Raw genomic sequence first — 18,792 nt, 5'->3', positions numbered from 1 at the left:
ATCCGATGAAGTGAGCTGTAGCTCACGAAAGCTTACGCTCAAATAAATAAATACTTTTGTTAGTCTCTACGGTGCCACAAGTACTCCTTTTCTTTTTACTCTGAAGTCAGTAAGGCTCCGGGCAGATTCAGAGGTCCGCCTCTGTGGAACTCATTGCACGATCAAGGCCTCCGTCTGATGCACAAGAAACGTACAGGCCTACCACTTATTTACACAGCTGAACCCAAACTGGACGAAGACAGCGGAGCAGCTTCTATTCATTTATAAAGCAACTGCCCTATGTGTCAGCGGCAGGAGAATTACCGAGTCCGATGAAGAGAGCGCAGAACTGATTGAACAGCCTGCGGCACGCACCATGGCTTAGCCTTAGATACCAGGGCGGTGTACATACCACAGACAGACCGCTACACAGTCATACAAAGGGAGAGGCACCCGCCGCTCTCCCGCTTTCCACGGGCTGCAGCCGCGGAGAGCCGAATCCGGCAGGAGGCCCGCCCCGACTGGGGCCTGAGCTAATCCCCCCCACTCCCCTTCCGCTCTGGGCCCGCCGCGGGGAGCGATTTGCGAGGCCGGGCGGGTTTACGGCGGGCCGTAAAGCGCCGGCGAGGGGACCCACGTGGGTGCGGGAGGGACGGCCGCGCCATGGGGAAAAGGAAGCCCCCCAGGCACCCGCTGGTCGGCCGCTTGAGCAAGAAGCAGAAAAAGCATCTCAAGGAGTTTGGGGAGGCGCATCCGTTCTACGACAAGTGAGCGGGCGCGGCGCGGGTGGGGCGATCGCGTGTCCCCGCGGCCCCAGGGACTGACTCCCCGGAGCCGCCCGCGCAGCTGGGAAACTGCCCCTTCTCCCGCCGGCCTGGCCCCCGCTCTGGGAAGAGCCCCAGGGGCCTTTAGCCTCATTCTCCCCCCCCGCGTCCCGGCGCTGGGGCAGCCCCTCGCTGTCAACGTCTGAATTGCCCGGAAAGAGCCGAGGCCGAAATGGGCGGAGGCTGGAGGAGGCGAGCGGCTCCCTCCGGCGAGGTGGGTCGGGCCCCGGCCTTGCGAAGCAGGACGTAACAAGGGGTCGCAGCAGCAGCGGGCGCCCCGAGTTTACGCTGCACCGGCTGCTCCCGGCCCGGCCCCGCCCCGGGGAGCCGGGCGGAGAGTTGGCAGCCGGGCCCTGGGCTCCCCGGGGTCACGACGGTGCTGGAGGCTGCCGGGCGTGGTTGCCTCTCGGGGGGCTGGACGGGGCGATGCTGGGCGGGGGCTGCGGCGGCAGCTTGCCGCGCTGCCCCCGGCTGGGACAGGCTGGACGGGGCCGGCTTAAAAAGATCGTTGAGTCTCCCTTTGAAGAAGACCCAGCGAAACCCTCCAGCCGGGGAGCGAGTCTGACCTCGCCGTAGGAAGGCGGCGGGGGCGATTGGAAAAAGCAGGTGACTCCTGCTGTGTTCCTGGCTCCTGGTGACTTTGGACAAGACACTTAACTGGTCTGAACCTCGGCTGCCCCATTGCTCGCCCACCTTTCCTAAGTGGGTGTAAGTCAGTGGCTCTCATCCAGGAGCCTGAGGCCCCCTGGGGGGCTGCGAGCAGGTTTCAGGGGGTCCGCCAAGCGTGGCTGGCATTAGACTTGCAATGGGCCAGGGCGGAAAGTTGAAGTCCCACCACATGGGATTGCAGCCCTGAGCCCCACCACCCAGGGCCTGAGCAACATAACTTCACAGTGCCCCCTAGGGTGTGAGGGGTCCCGGGCATTTGTCCTTCTTGCTACCCCCTAACACTGCCTCTGGTTTTTATGTGCAGAAAAACTGTTGTAGTGGCACAGCTGGGCTTTGGAGTTTTTTATAGCGTACGGGAGGGGGGAGCTCGGAGAGAAAAAGCTTGAGAACCCCTGATTAGATCTTCACCTGACAAGTGCCTGTCTATCCAGATACACTATTATTAAAGCTTCTTCCCACCCCCACTCCCCCATAGGACCAAACCTATTTTTTGAGTGTCCTGTGCACAGTAAGAGGCTTGGTGGGTTTCATTTATTTTTTTCCTGGGGGATGTTCACCCTGGCAGCATCTTGCTTTCACATGGAGATCAGTGTTCTTAGAAACCTGTCAGGACTGCAGGTTGTGTGGCCAGCTATGCACCTGGGGGATGTGCTGAGGTCTGATACCCCGTAGAACCATCCTTATCCAAGTTAGAGACTGTCCCTTCAAATGAGTGAGACCATGCAGGTCTGACTGGGAGCTCGTAATAGATATGTTCCTATGACTCTCTACATGCTGTTACTGTCCCATGCAGGGACAGGTATAGTTTGAATGTTTAGTCCAGTTTATGTAGTGTTTGGCTCTCACGTAATCGTGCTGATTCATCTGGTGATTAAATATAAAGATATCCTTCACTGGTATGGAATTGAATTGGTAGCCAGTATGTTGTACAACATTTGGCTTTGTGCTGCACATTAGTTTTTTCTAGAGTGAAAGTGGTTCCCTACTAATTCACTGATCCTATCTTAATGCTGTAACTGCTAGTTTGCCTCAGTTAACTTTGTTGTATAAACTTGTTTAGCTGAATAATTTTGTAGTAAATTGGTGGCATATTGTTAATGTTTGTTAGAGAATTTGTCTGTCAGAAGCAACAGAGCAGAATGCTTGGTTATTATGGCTTTTATGAGAGACTTAATATAATGGGGTCTTACCTCATCTACTGTCAGACTCTGCAACTGCCTCAGTTCCTCTCCTTCCCCAGTCAAACCACCACAGCAGGTGCTTTGAATTACTTTCCCCTTCTGGGGTCTGGTTCATTAACATCAAATAATAATTTAACTCAAAGCCAAAATTACCCACATGCATTTTCCAGGCTCGGCAGTCCACTACAACTCTTGTGGGCTCCTAACTCCCTCAAAGACTTTGTCTCCCCCTTGTTGGTAGCTCTAGCCAGACCTTTCTGTTTGGCTGGTATGGAAAGCAGGGTACCCTGTAGGAGCATCTCTGCTCCCTTAAAGCATAAGTGTGTATCTTTCTCTTTCTTTTACGCTTGTATCAGGGCACCAGTCCTCAGAGCAGTGAGACACCCTCTTAGGACTACTCTTGGGTCTTCCCCAGCTCCTGGTTGCCCTCCTTCTGAGGGCAACAGACTCACTCTTCTAGGAAGCCCTACCCCTGGGGCTACCATTATGTGATGTTTGTCACCTGACCCAAACTCATCACCTGGGATATGGAGTACTAGGCACAGGTGAGGCTGAACCCAGCACCCCTTAAAGGCCCAGCCCATGCAGTAACATTTAGCTTTTTCTTTAAGTTGGCTTTTAATTACATTAGGACTTATTTTTGGTTCATATTTATTGTTCCCTTTCCCCCACCCTACCATTTTGTTATGTTGTATGTGGAGAAACTGTCAGATAATTAAGAAAAATAAATGTCAACACTGTCTTTTCAGGGTTTCTGGAAGAGAAGAAACAACTGAAATTTGTGAGCTGGTAATATATTATTGCTATTTTTATAGCCCTCTTTGCATTGCTATTGATAGTCATGAAACTAATGTGAAGCATTAAACAGTATAGAGCTAATTGAGATGCCAAATCAAGATTTTAATTTAAGTAAAAACCTGCTTCCAGAATACTTTCAATGAAGTTAAAAACATCCATTGAAAATAGTTTATTTTGGTTTTAAACATTTCTCTGAAGGATTTGCAATCCAAAAATGTCAGCACTGCCTAGAACACGAGCTGTGAAGTGAAATTGAATAGAAACTGATGAGTCTCTTTTTGTCATCCAAGCTAAGTGTAGAATTTTTGAATTTAACCTAAATAGTGAAAAGTAAATTAGACTTTTAAAATGAAGAGTTAATAATAAGTATAATATTAAATCTGAGAATGTCCCTTGTAACTCCTTATTTTATTAATGCCCATTATGGGGTAGGCAATTTGATTTTCATTCTCCAATTAAACTGTAGCTTTTCACTGAGTGAAGGAATTTCATTACAACTTGTTCCACTTCTAGAGATCTGTAGTGCTTTAATTTTATGTTGGTCTGAAAAAGGGAATCCCCTCCATCATCCCCTTTCAGATGGATGAGGAGGCTTCAAAACTTTAGGATGGAGATTGGGTTCTTTTGCTAGTTTGTTTCTTTAGCCATAGTTTATATTGTTGTTTACAGTATCTCTGCTGCCTCTCACTTCAAGGTGCCAGGAGCTGAAAAGGAAAATTTAATCTCAGCATGAAGCTTGCCAATGTTTCTGCATAGTAAAATTGTGTTTGTAGTACTGGCTGCAGTATGAAATTTACTTGCAGTCATAGCTAAACATTGTTATGCAGGATCATTTTTATTTGGTGCACGCAGGGCCTTCTGGATCTCCTGGCTTTTTAAGATTCTTCCAAGGTCTGTATTGGTCATCTTATGCATTGGTCGGTTATAGTCACTCTTTAGGGTAGCAGGTTTGTGCCAGGTACCATATAATTCATCCAGCTTGCAGAAGGCACTTTGCTGGGCTGGTATAGCAGACAGCAGCTAGGATTCTGACTATTGCTTAAGAGAGTCAGGGTTGGCCTGTCCACCAGGTTCTGTACTCATTAGAAGGGACTTTTTGCTGACTTAATCTTTCGGAGACCAAGTTTGCCTCATTGAAAGTCAGATGTTTCTTCAATAGGAGAAGGATCTGAGCAGTGACTTTTTACTGATTACCAAGTGAGCTAAACTGATGCAGATCTCCACTAAGTCTCTTCCTATATAGGTTGCTCTCTTGAGTGTCCTGCACCAGTTTAATGAAACTCATTGCTTGTGGAGACAACAAACATTCTGATCTCCTTCTGACCATGGCTTAGACTGACAGGGTCAAAATCTCTGTTACTCTACACTATGGATAAGCCCATTGAGTTAAGTCAGTACAGAATTAGATCAACTAGATTTCATATTTAAAAGTCCAGAGGTCAAAGTTCTGTGTCCAAGTAGCCAGACTTGTCTGTTCCCAAAGAAGCTTGGTGCTCTGACGTGGTCAGAACTGTCATCTTGTACTGTGTCAACAGACTTTCCTTATAGAGATGCTCAGTGCGTTACTACTTATAAACATAAACTTCTTAATGAAGTTTTGTTAATATGAAGCCAATCCCTATAAAGCTGAAAACAATATTGCCCTGATAAACTCTGTCATAGATGTCTCTTACTCATAGCAATTTTTGTCTTAAAGTTTCTGATGCCAAAACTTAAAAAAAAAAAAAAAAAAAAAAAAAGAGTACTTGTGGCACCTTAGAGACTAACAAATTTATTAGAGCATAAGCTTTCGTGAGCTACAGCTCACTTCATCGGATGCATCCGATGAAGTGAGCTGTAGCTCACGAAAGCTTATGCTTTAATAAATTTGTTAGTCTCTAAGGTGCCACAAGTACTCCTTTTCTTTTTGCGAATACAGACTAACACGGCTGCTACTCCAAAACTTTTAACTTCACTTTGAAGTTCTTTCAATCCCAACTGATCACAAGAAGCTGTTCTTGGAGAAAGAGATTTTCAAAACTACCCTGCAGATTTAGCCGTACAACTTCTATTGAAATTAAAGGGAGTTGTATGGCTAAATCCGCTTTCAAAATCTCAACTGGTAGCCTAATTTAATTGCCTGCCCTTAAGGTGATGCAATGAAACTATATAGGTCTGTTCAAGAGTAGAATCATGGAATGCAAAACTGAAAATGGGAAATGAAAATACTGCTGCTTTGTGTATGTATACACACTAATAATTGCTGGGCTGTTAGGATACATGCTAACAAGTAACATGCTGAAGGAATAATATGTACGTTCTGGAACACTATTTTCACATTCAGTCTGAGAATTCGGATCACTCAAGTGCAGAAAGTGATGGAGAGAGTGAACCAGAACAGGTCTCCGTGTATCACAAGCTACTAGCCACGTTCAAGACTGTTCCAGATGCCAACAATGAAGAATATGACGAAAATGAGTCTGAAGAAAGTGATGAAAGTGATGAGGAAGAAACAGGCAGTGAAGAGTCTCAGGAGGGTGAAGATGGAGATTATACAGCTGGTGAAGATGAGAATGATGTGCAAGACCAGAAAGAAGGTAGTTTTTGTCTAATGTATGGGTAACAATGGCTGAATTGGCAGGTATAAACAAACCATAACACTCATTAAAGCCTTTGTATCCCAGAGTGGCTGCACTGCATGCTGGGTTTTTGTTTTTTTTTTTTTTTTTTGCTGCTCTGGCCCTGAGGCAGTAGTACCTTCCATGGCTCCTGCAACTCTACGTTGAAGGGGTAATGGCTAATAGATCTATGTAGCAGTGGATACACCAGCCCCTAGAACCCTCACGGAGCAGGACTCTGCCAAGACGCACAGAGGATACTCCCCACCTGCACTGCAGGCACAGGGCATTCCCCTGCATTGGCTGGGGGGAATAGCTCAGTGGTTTGAGCATTGGCCTGAGAACCCACGGTTGTGAGTTCAATCCTTGAGGGGGCCAAAATTGGGGATTGGTCCTGCTTTGAGTTGGGGGTTGGACTGGATGACCTCCTGAGGTCCTTCCCAACCCTGATATTCTATGATTCTATGATACTCAGCACCTAGTTCTGCTGCTGCCACAGAAGAGAGGGCAGGATTTGCCTCTAGAGGAGAAAATATTTGAAATGGAAGGAAACCTTCTCTACAAGGAGAGAGCCTCATTTGCAAGGTTGGTTAGCGAAGAATTCTAGTAAAAAAGTGGCAGCTTTACAAATTTGTAGCTATTTAAAATAGGGTTGTTGTTTGGCTGCTAAGATACCCATCTGCAAAGATACTGTTTAAAATAATCCCTTGGGCATCAGTGACCATTATGCATATGAGCCTTTGTTACTGTAAAACACAAACTGGTTCTGTTTTTGGATAGAATATTGGAGAAAAATAACCAGTAGCTAAAATAATACCTGGAACCTAACCAGCAAGAATCAGGTGTCCATGTAGAGTGACTCTTTTTGGAGAACATAATTCATTTCTCTATTCAATAATTCACAGCTAAAGACACAGCAAAGCAGATGCTTGGCCAGGAGCAAGCCGATGGAGCAGATACCTCCAGTGACCCAAAACTTGGAGCAAGTGAAGAGTTCACCGATGTGAAACATGAATCTGAATTTAGCCTGGAAACCAATTTCATGGTCGAGGAGAGTGGTGATTACAATGCAGATGAGAGGGAGAGTAGCTCTTCTGTCATGGTTTCAGAAGGTAAAATACAGTATTTGTATAGTGAGCCCTCTCTAGTGCGGCTCCTGTAGTTTGACAGTTTACACTTGTTTACAATAGCCACAAGCAGCAAGACTACAAATTCCTTAAAGGCATGCTGTCTAGCCTTTGAATTCTTCTGTTACATTTCTGTTATGAGGACTTGTAAGCCAGTTGTGTCTATGTAAGCTCACCTGGTAATGTGGCTAGACAAATTGTCTTCAGATTCGGGAATCTATTTATTCTCCCATTAACAATCATGTGATTGTGACCTCCTGGTAGGAGAGAACAGAGTACTGAATTTACCCACACACATACTATGAATTAAAAGCTCATCTCCCAAGCTAACCCAAACAAAACTAGACTGAAGTTTAAGAATATAGATGCTGTCTGTACTCCACTTCTAAATTTCAAGGAACAGAGGCTGAGATTCTTACTCCTGCTGTGGCTCCTCTACACCCAAAAAAATAAAAAAGGGCCAGACTGGTGTAAAGTGCCCTAGAAGCCCTGTATCTAGCTGGAGGAGGATTCACTTGGCACAAGCATGGCAGAAGACCGCTATAAGGCTGACTTCTGAGCAAGCCCTCACAAGCTCTGAGGTAACAGACATGCCAGGAGCATACTCCAGAGATTCTGGGCAATGCTGCAGTCCATAGGCCAGCCCAGGGAGGCTGCTGTAACTTAGATGTGCTGTTTGGACTGGCTGAATTATGACAGGGGCTCTGCAGCCTAGGAATGGTAAGGCACAAAGGTGGCTTAAAGACACCAAAGCCTTCACATCTGTGAGTTCTGTGCTGTGCTTGTTAGTGATGCAGCTGAGAATCTCTCTCTAAATGTTAAATCAAACTGGGATGTGCAATCCAAACTCCAGTGTTTGAATCACACCGCTGTGCATAATACAAATAACAGTGTGGGGTGATATGTATGGCCTTTCCGTGATAAAGTAACAAATCGCCCATTTGCGTTTGCAGAATTTCTGTTCACATTTCCTGCTATGTGGTTTTGATAGAGGGCATAATTTAAAAGAGAGAAATTATATTTGCATCATCCCTGGTGATACTGGCTTGTCTGCTTACAACAGCAGCTGATATTAAATCTGTGATGCAATTTGCTTATTGCTACATTAGGGTGGATGCATCAAAGGGCCATGTGATTGGGAAAAACTGTTCATTCTTGTTACCCTGGGGAGTATTGCTTATGTTGTGGGCATTGCAGTTTAATAGGAACTAGCAGCTTTTCAAAGGCATACTTGGCACAGTGACATTGTTCAGCCTATAAACGATGTTTCTTTTATTTGCAACGTTGTGGACTGGAAGCTGCTTTTTAGCCTGTGGTAAAAGAGGCAAAACTGGGTCCTCTAGAACAACAGATATGGATACATCAGTCAGGGAGCAAACTTCTGTCCTTATCCAGCAGTGACTTCCTGAAAATGGTAGTAATCATTCACTTATCCTTGGCCAACCAATGCTGGAACCAGTATAAACAGTAACAAATCAGATCGGCTATCTTACTTTTAAAGTAGTATCCTCTTCAGTTGCATTGCTGGGAAGAAATGCACAGCACTGCCACAATTTAGAAAACCCCATGAGTTCTGAGCACAGGATAACCTCAAGACATTGGCAGTAGGATTCTCTCTCTAGTAGGCCTTTTTTTCATATGAAATGAGCAGTCCCATGTGATGCAGTTATTATCAGGGCCTGATTTTCAAAAAGCTATGCCTATGACTGTACATGCTGTAGTGTATGGATAGCTACCTGATCTGCTTATGCAATTACTTCCCTAAATTAATTGAAAATCAGGCCTTTCAAGAGCTCAGAAGCAGTTTGGGAGCGATTAGACTAATCAGAGTCTTTGCCAGCTTTTAGGGAAATTAAGCAAATAGAATTTTTTTATTTCAAAAAGTTTTTCTCCCATAACTAGAACGGTATTGACATAATTGATCAAAAGCACCCTATCCCAAGCAGAGATTTCTATGAAAAAGAAAATGGGCTCATTATTTTTCTTGCAAGATGTGAGATACTAAGTTATGTTCAACAGTACTGTCCCCTTCACACATATCTTGCAGTTGAAGCTCCACTGTTTCCAGCATGGTGCTATTTTTTTTAATGTTTGTTCATATACAGAGTATTTGATATTCTGGAGAAGTGAAATGTCTCTTCCCTCCAAGTGCTGTAAAATCATTTTCGTTAGCAACTGAGTTACCTGGTTCAAAAATCATGTATGACTCCACTTGCAAATCAGTTCAGAAATTTGATTCCAGTTTTAGTAACAATAGCTTTTGTTTTTTAAATAGATCCATTTAAGCAACATATGAACAAAGAACTGGAAGAAAAAGAAATAGGAAACATTTCATCAAGTTCTAAAAGTACAATTCAGCTGAAGGTAATGATGTGTTTGTTTCCCCATCATGAACTTATAAAAGTGCCTGCATTAAATGAAATTGATGTTTAGCTTACATTAGTCCTTTTGTATGCTTTATTCCAAAATTCCAGTATCTGCACTGAAATAGATTCTGAGTACTTATTACTGTTGGAACTCTTGTCAACATTCAGTCAGACTGCATTGTTGCTTTGATTTTTCTTTTTGTCGAGCTCAAAGCTGGAGTCAAAATTTAAGTTCAGATCTTCAACTGGAGTAAATGGGAGCCACTGAGTATCTGGTCCTTATGGTCTAATCTGCACTACTGAAATTAGTAGACATTTTATTGTTGACTTTTGGTAGGATTAGGATTAGTCCTGCAAGACCTGATTCTGAGAGGAGGCAAGCACCTCCTGTGATATGCTGGGCACCTGAACACTTGTTATCACAGGGATCATTCATCCAGTCAGACACCTTGATGTTATTTCATAGATTTAAGACCAGAAGGGACCATCTAGTCTGACCTCCTGAAAACTTGGACTTGTTCAGGATTTGAATCTGGGATCTCTTGCACCTAAAACAGGACTCCTACCCTACACCAACAAGCCACACTTAATAGATCTCCTCTTTGATCTCCTTGTTCAAATACAATTATCTGTCACTAAGGGTTCTGTTCTCGAGGGAGAAAGTTAAAGATGCCCAGCACATGTAACATCTTGGATAAATTATCCAAGAGGTAACCTGCAGCTGTCAATTCTGTCCTCCCGGTAGTTTTAGAAAACCTGGTAATGAATAGGAATCAAAGCTGGATAAATGGAAAATACTTTTAGAAAATGAATATCATTTTTTATTACTTGGATTGCCATAGCATTCAAAATGTGCTAGACACTTTCCAAACATAGATACAGCCCTTGCCTAGAAGGTTATGCAATCTATTTTAGATTTTTAAATTGATGTTCCTTCTCATTTGTCATCTTGCTCAGCAATTATCATTAGTTTTGCACTCCTAGTAGTGACTAAGTACTAGTCCTAAAATGAACCACGTAAGATACATTTTTGATATTCATATCATAGGACTACTGTATCCCCTATTATTCATCTCCATGACATGCAACTAGAAGTAGCATGTAGATTACGTCACCATGAAAGCAGGTTTTTTTTATACACACACACACAGAGAGAGAGAGAGAGAGAGCGAGAGCGCAGTTATTCAACACGAGGGTAGATTGATTTCAAATCACTGATTTTAATCAACAAGCAAGAAATCTTGGTTTGAATAGTCAATTTTAATCTTGTTTTGTATTGATTCTCATTCATTGGTATAATTTGATACTTTTTTTTGTTAGTAAAAATATACTCTATCTAAACACATTTATTTAAGCAATTACATAGCTTAACATATCTGAATGGCTTCTTAATCTTTACATTTTTATTATGTTAGAAAGTGATGAATGATGAATTTCTTATTCAGTAGATTAATTTTTTTATTCATGATTTGTGTCAAGCTGCATTTGAATGGAAATTGGAATTTAGATTAAAATCTACAAAACAGTATTTTAATTTTTTTTATTAGTTAAGTAATTAAAACTACCTTAAAAGTTCTGGATGCATAAATTAAAAAAACCTAAGTTTATCAAAACATGTTTTGCATTTTAAACTACAGATATACTTCTTTTGTTTACTAAATTGAACTGATTATTTCTGGTCACCATATCCTTTACAACTTTAGAATTAATAATAGCCATTCACACCTCATTTTTTTATTCATATTCTGCTTTTTCTAGTTTAATAAACTGAAATAAAGAAAATATTCTCTCTGCACTTGCAGAAGAGGCTACTGCAGTCAAAGGTGGACTGAGCATTTTATCAAACTGTTGTTCAGGTGCTTAGGCAGGATCACCAGATCAGTGTCTTTTAAACTTTGGCAACAAAAATGTACTGCTTGAATATTGCTTTTTCTTTAATTTAAATTATTATAATATAGTAAATTTAGGTAGTAATATGAATTGTCAACATTTCAAATAGGTTTCTTATACAGAAAAATCACTTATTTTGCATTTAAAAATGCAATTTCCTTCTTTGTTTCTTTAAATCATGTATTTTTGTCCACCTGATACGTTGGCTTACCCTCATTCAGGCTGGAGTCTGATGTTTAATTAGAATCTTACAGTAGGCCATGATTTTATTTGTTGAAGGGTGGCCATAGGTAAAGACATAGAACAAATGCAGAGGTGATCTGTAAACTGATGCATGATGTACATTGGTAAATTGAGTGCAAATGAGAACAAAGGAGGCTAGGGTGTAACTTACTCTGTGAGAGGTGAGAAGAAGCTAGAGCCTTATTTAACTTGCCCCTGCTAATTGCGTCCTCTGCACTCATCACTTCCGGCCTTTCAGAATGTAAATCACACTACCTTATGCTTCCTGGTTAAACTCTCTAAGGCGTAGCAACTAACATGTAATTTACATCTCCTCTGAATTTGGTCTTTGATCTTAAAAAAAGTGCTTATGTGAATTATCTTATTTTTCATATGGTAAAGAAAGTAAATGGTGTGTTTGCACCATGGAGACTATATCAGCATTGTTATGCTGGCATAGCCCCATAATGTACATGCAGACTACGCTGACAGAAGGAGTTTTCTTGCAAATATCAGAACACGACCTCCCCGAGCAAAGTTAGCTGTGTTGTTGGAAATCCACTTCCATCAACATAAGCTACATCTGCAATGGGTTTTGTTGGCATAGCTACGTTAGTCAGAGGTGTGGTGTTTTTTTCGTTTTTTTCCAACCGAAGTAGCTATGCCAATAAAAACTTGTAATGTAGACCAAGCCTGAGAGATTGTGCATGTTGAAGGAAGAAAGGTTTTTAATTTGTATCAAGTTTGAGAGACTAGTATTTCATATATGTTATTAAAATAACCGCCATAGGAATGTATATTTTTAACTGTATGGTGCTAAGTAATAAAGTAACACGTTTGATTTTCTTTTCTTTTCTTTTTTTTTCCAGTGGCCAACGCTGGGCCAGTTAGTTTTTTCTTCTTCGTTACAGCAGCCGAGAACTTTTAAGCCAGATAAAGAAGCTGATTTGAAACGGCTTCATCTTCATAAGACTTTAGAATCCACCTGGCCAAAAGTGAACAGCCAGTTCTTATCCACACTAACTAAACAGAACAATCACCCGTTTACCCTGTTACAAAAGGAACTCTTTTGTATTATGAATCAGTACAAGGACTTGTTCTACCCAGAAAGAACTGCTTTAGGGAATGGGGAAGAAGTTCGTCATGCTTACTGTCTGCATGCAATGAATCACATCCTGAAGGCAAATGCCCAGGTTCTCAGCAATAATGCCAAACGAAGAGATCAGAAGCCAGCCGTTGATAATGACGATTTCAGGGACCAAGGACTCACCAGACCTAAGGTGGGAGGAGTCCATTAGCTTAATCTTTTGCTGGGTAATTGGCCCTGCCATGCAGATGTCATAATAGTTTATCCTGGCATCATCCACTAGCTCTTTATATCTTTTGACATGTTCCCAATTTTTGTCTTTCCACACTGGCTGATCATGTTGTCTTGAAGCTTTCTGTAAGTGGCAAGGGCAAATAGTCTGGGAAAAGGGCTAACTTCAGTTTGCACATTTTGCAGGCAGACTAATTCCAGGAGACCTGTTTTGTTGGAAGAGTTTTTCTAGTGTCATTACAGATTGATGTCTCCTTCCTTGTTCTTATTCTGTTCCTGCTACACTAGCAAATAAAGAGCCCCCATATCTCCCTTTACAACTTATACTGTTGCTGCAGTTGGAGGTCAACATCTGTACAGACTGCCCCAGAAAACCACTTGCTGCCCTTAGGACCAGTGGAAATGGTTCTGTATAGTCACTACTCTTCAGCCAAAGCCTTATGAGGTCCCACTCCCTTCCCTCTATTTCTCAAGGGCTACTGTCTTTGCGGGTCGCGCTTTGCTTCAGATGTTCTTTGTATGTGGTGCAGCATAACTTTGGACCAAAATTCTTCTGCTATTATTACATAACTATTGCTATGTCAACTAAAAATCAGCAGGGATCTATCTGTATTGGCCCTAGGGGATCCAGTCCCATCAGATTCTAATAAGGCCACTTTCCCCTTTCATTGGTGATGAGGCCCAGGTTAGAGCTGTCCTGCAATCAAATTATGTTCTTGATTGGGAAAATGTCACTAAGCCGCCATAAACTGATTGATGGACAGCTGGATTCAGTTTGCACTGATTTGTCACTAGAAGTGTAAGTGGCCTGGTTTAAAAGTTCCAGTGTTGGATTGTCACAGTACGTTGTGGACTAATTACCTTTTAAAATCATCTGGTTTGTTTTTTTTTTCCTTCTATTAGTTTATTTAGATATTAGTATTTAGGTATTTTGAGTGGGTTTTTTACTAGAACCAAACTTAGATCCAAATACAGCACCAAGTCCAAGTAGCTGTGTAGAGGCAACTCCCGCCATTTGGCTGGATAATCTGTGTGCAGGGCTTTGCTAGCTTGTGTGGGGAGAATAGAAGGATCTGCAGAATGGAAAATCCTCTGGTGCCAGTGGCCCATGTCTTGTCCATGTCCTGCATGCTAATGACCACAGTGCCCTTTGCAGAGCTGAGCTCCAGACCACAGTTGGGAGTAAGCACCTGGGCATCTAGCCCCATCCATTGTACAGCAGAACTTCACAGGTTCCACTTCCAATGGTTCCTCTTTGCTCACAGAAAAGGGGCTTAAGTTTACTCATTGCATTTCCTGTTCCAGCTGAGTTATTTATAGCTGACTCTCAATAAGGTGTTTGGAAGCCAGCAGCTAAGGCCTGTTTTAGTGGAAGTGCATTTTGAAGCACTTCACTGAGCCAGCTTCAGGACCCAATCATATCTGTTCAGTCAGGCTTTCATCACTCAGGCACAAACCTCTACCTTAGAATTTGTTTGCAAGGGACCTATATTTCCTTTAATCCAGATGGCACAGTAATGGGTACTATGTGTAATAATAAATAAAATTCAGGCATCTTTGTATTTTTTGTGGTTCATAGGATGATGTGCATTCCCTTCTTCTCTAGAGAAGACCTCGTTACCGAGGAAAGTTATCCTTTTGTAATTGTGTTGGTCCATACAGGTGCTGATAGTAGTGCCCTTCCGTGAATCTGCCTTACGGGTGGTGCAGATTTTCATCAGCCTCCTTGAGTCAGAGAGTAAAAAACGAATAGATGTAAGTAACAAAAAGCGCTTCAAAGGGGAGTTTGGTTCTGATCCAGATGAGAAACCTCCCAACCTGAAAAGACCTGAAGATTATGAAGCTGTGTTTTCAGGCAACATCGATGATCATTTCAGGATAGGTAATAAAATCATTTGATCAGTATTTTAGTTCTAAAAATTAAAGAGCAGGGATACAGTTTTCCTAAATGACTTAGAAGCCTAATTTCTGTTGACTTCCAATTAAACTTAGGCTCCTAAATTCCTAAATCACTCTTGAAAATGCAGTTTAGGTACTCTTGAAAATTTCACCCAGGTCAAGGTTTTTTTTTGTTTTTTTTTGGTTTTTTTTTTGGTAAAATAACATTATGAAATCTTTTTCTGGTTAAGATCAAGTGTAATATAATTTTAAAACCCCGTGCATCTTTTATTGCAGCTGGGGGAATCCACATTGCAACTGAGAAAGGATGGACTTGATATAATCGACCTCTTCCACCTCTAATGACTATAGTTTCTCCTGATTTATGTTTTAAAGCAGTTTGTTTGCACTGAAGTTATTAATCAGTAATGGCCTGAGGAAAATTAGAAATTCTGTAATGAGCAGAGCAATTTTCTATTGTATTGCATATGATTTCCAGCAGAGTTTTCATGCATGCAAAGGATGGGCAGTGAGTGTGAATACTAGTTGAGGAGAAAATGTCCAGACTGTTTAATAAATTGAAACTTCATGCTGGCTGGGTAGCATGGTATGCAGAGAATTAGCTTGTGGCTTGATGCCATGAGGAGTAGATAGTTGTTCAAACTTACCTAGACAGATAAGAAGAGGCTCTTAAAATTATTGTTCCTTGAAAGATAAATCGGCCTTAAGATGTTCGATAATGTCGTGGGAAATGCAAGCATTTGCCCCATCACCAGTGAATAGCTGTGATTTACTGAGTGTTACGCTGCTTTCTGCAGCCAAATCACTCTCCAACAGCCAATCCCATGCAAAAACCTGTCTGATTCACCTACTGCTGTGAAGAAATGCACATCTGAATAGAGAGGAAATTGCTGCTGCAAGATGACAGATGACATTATGATGGCATCCATCACCATATTATCTAGACACTAAAATCCTTTTTAGTATGGATAGGGAATGCATTTTAAACTCTACTAGTTCATTATTATTTTTAATATTTTTACAAAATATTTGTCAATGTTTTTGTTGCATTGAATTGCAACTCTGTCTTGTGTGTTTATGCCCTCTGGTAGCTTATTTCTTTGGCTTGATTTCCAGTGAGGAGCTTTTAAAATACAAAAGGTGAAACCCTGGCCCTGTTGAAGTCAGTGGGATTTTGCCGTTAAGTCAGGAATTCTACCCAAAGTGTCTAACTCGGGCACAGAAAGCTGTGGGCCCAAATACCATCAATGGTGTAGTCATGACCTGGATAATTAACTCATCGCTTTATTTTTGTACAAAAGAAACAGTACCTAGGTCAGCCCAGCATGCCTGATATATCATGCTAGTGTAGAACCAGTGTCCATAAAGTTACTCCAAACTGACATTGATGGAATTGAGAGCAGAATGGGTCATCCTGCCTTTATGAAGGAGTGGAGTGTTGTGTTTTAGTAACCTATGGATCTGTGAATGGTATTGATATATTTTTAAAGGTGCTCCATCTAGTCCTCCTTGGACAGAGTAAGATAATGATTACAACAAGATTTAAAGGGGAAGGCTATAAACTGTGGGGGTGGGGGAGAAGGAGAGAGAATTGTGGGTTTTTTCATTGCATGACCCTTTGGGGTGGGGGGGAAGGAAGTACAGTGATCAAAAAGTCAAACATACTAAGAAAATACTGCTGTTTGTTTTTTATTGGACAGGGGTTGCTATTCTTCAAAAGAGCATGCGATTATATGCACCATTTTACTCTTCTGATATCATCATTGCCTCTCCCCTTGGCTTGAGGACCATTATTGGGGCAGAGGGAGAAAAGAAGAGAGATTTTGATTTCCTCTCCTCGATAGAAATTCTTATAATTGATCAAGCAGATGTTTACCTGATGCAGAATTGGGAGCATATTCTGGTAGGTTTTTTCACCCAATATTACTTTGTTTGACTTGCTATACTATGTCTAACTAGTGATGTAATTCATCCCTAGCAATAAACTCTGTGTCAAATGTTCATTTTCTCTCTCTCTCTTCCCCCACTTAATAATGTTTCATCTCACTAATATTTTCCCATACTAAAAGTAATTTTGTCCTGGAATGACAGATGCATGCTGAAGTCTGCTAGGCCTATTATACTCCTTGGATTTCAGTAATACTCAGCACTTTTACTCTGTAGGTCTCAATATTTGGCATTTCAGTAGCACATTTTATCCAAAGTTCTGTGAAGACTTTCACAACTGTTGATTAAATCTTGGAACAACCCTATGAGGAAGATAACAGGGATTGCTTCATTCACTTCTGGGAGGGAACGTAGCAGCTTTATGACAGCTTATAATAACATTAGACAACATTTCAGGTCAGAAAATAAAGTAGAATACTGTATCTGATTGTAACTATGTGTAGAACTTGGGAAGGAAGTTACTTTCTGTCTGCCTTGGAATTTGGCTTAGGAGGATTAGCATCCCGATGGTTGCCGAATTTAGGTAATTCATAAACACTCCTTGAATTATTACTTAAAATGTTAGCTCTGTATCTTTTGGGGAAAAATACGTTGTTCAGTATATTAAAACAAAGCAGATTTCCATGAGACTGCTGGACTGAAACACCCTACTAAGGTGCCCAGGTATAAATTCCTGAGATTTAAGAAGCACCGTTAACACTGTGCTTTCAGAAGTGAGCTTGGAGAGTGTCTTTTTTAAGTATCGTGTCCTGGGGGGGGAAAGGCATTCATTGATGCCAATCCAGATGTTTCTCAGAGTGAAATTCAATGTTGTGGCACATAAGCCTGGTGCTGTCTCCTGTGCACAGGGATGAGTTCACCATCTGTGTTCATAACTCTCACTGTGTGCTATGTGGGTTCCACGTGGGCTTTATTGATTAAGTCTAGAGTTTCTGGAACTGGTCCCACATGGGAAAGAAATCAGGAGCTGGGACCATACCAAAAATGAAATCTACCTCACTTTAAGCTTCTAAAGTCTGAGGAGCTAATGACGACTTCTACTAGATTTCTTTTTACAGGGCCTAATTAAATTACCGTTCATCAATGAGTGAGCAGGATCCAGAAAGCTGTGTTTTGGGAGGCTGCTAGTCTGTTATGCTATCGGCTGAGTTGTTCATTTCCTCTCACTTTCACAGTGCAGTTAACTTACTTGCCAAGTGTGCGTTCGTGGTCTAAAGTCACATGTATCTGTTTCTCTTTTTATTTAAAGCACCTGATGAACCACCTCAGCCTCCTTCCTTTGGAGTCCCATGGTGTAGATTTTTCACGAGTGCGCATGCTGAATCTGAATAACTGGTCAAAGTATTATCGTCAAACGCTACTGTTTAGTGCTCTTCAAGATCCCCAGATTAACTCTATCTTCAATAAGAACTGCTTCAATTACAGAGGCCAGGTGAGTTCACGGACAGGCCAATAACTATCTTAGATTTTGGAGGTAATGGGGTAACAGGATCAGCTGCTTCCTATGTGTCCTCTTGTGGCCAGGGGTGACTTTTTACTGCACCCTACCGCAGTTTCCCCTCTTGATTCCTCAATAACTCTAACCCCCCCCCCATTTCTCCCCCTCTCCTTCCCCCCATCTCCAAAAAGCACCTTTAATGAGTCTGGTGGCCCTTCTTTGGGTTTGGTTTAAATAACGTAAAGTTCAAAATAATCACAAGTTCTTCTACCCCATCTTAAGCTGGGCCCAGCCCCTCATCCCTGAGGTCTTGCCTCTGATGGTTCTCTGAGCCTCTGGAGAAGAGACAATGTCGATCCTGCTTTCTTTGTCTTCTCTCCAAAAGGAAAACTAAACCTGCAGCTGGGGGTTTCTGCTCAACCATAACTCCCTTCCTTATGGACCAAAGCAGGAGACTCTCTCATCCTACAGCTTCACTCTGCAGACTGTCCCCTAAGCCCCTTTGGCTATCTATAGGCCTCTGTTTTTCTGGCCTCC

At 42.0% G+C, this 18,792-nt stretch overlaps 1 protein-coding gene across 6 annotated transcripts in view; it reads left to right on the top strand.

The window, feature by feature from the left end:
* The first annotated feature begins 509 nt into the window (after positions 1-509).
* UTP25 (UTP25 small subunit processor component) overlaps positions 510-18,792 on the top strand; it is a 32,613-nt gene continuing 14,330 nt past the window's right edge. For 2 of the 6 annotated variants that reach the window (XM_038394953.2, XM_043511808.1), the window contains exons 1-9: positions 560-746; positions 3,403-3,442; positions 5,775-6,027; positions 6,954-7,160; positions 9,451-9,539; positions 12,523-12,933; positions 14,634-14,853; positions 16,571-16,773; positions 18,067-18,249. In XM_038394953.2, coding sequence (XP_038250881.1) covers positions 643-746; positions 3,403-3,442; positions 5,775-6,027; positions 6,954-7,160; positions 9,451-9,539; positions 12,523-12,933; positions 14,634-14,853; positions 16,571-16,773; positions 18,067-18,249 — 1,710 coding nt within the window. In that variant the 5' untranslated portion in view covers positions 560-642. Of the gene's footprint in view, positions 747-1,311; positions 1,410-1,598; positions 2,730-3,009; positions 3,199-3,402; positions 3,443-5,774; positions 6,028-6,953; positions 7,161-9,450; positions 9,540-12,522; positions 12,934-14,633; positions 14,854-16,570; positions 16,774-18,066; positions 18,250-18,792 lie in introns of those variants that run through there. The other 4 variants (XM_043511810.1, XM_038394952.2, XM_043511811.1 and 1 more) reach the window with 4 other exon arrangements.

This window comes from Dermochelys coriacea, chromosome 3 (genome assembly GCF_009764565.3).
Source record: "Dermochelys coriacea isolate rDerCor1 chromosome 3, rDerCor1.pri.v4, whole genome shotgun sequence".
NCBI classification, from domain to species: Eukaryota; Metazoa; Chordata; order Testudines; family Dermochelyidae; genus Dermochelys; species Dermochelys coriacea.
This window is presented reverse-complemented; position numbering and strand designations above follow the sequence as displayed.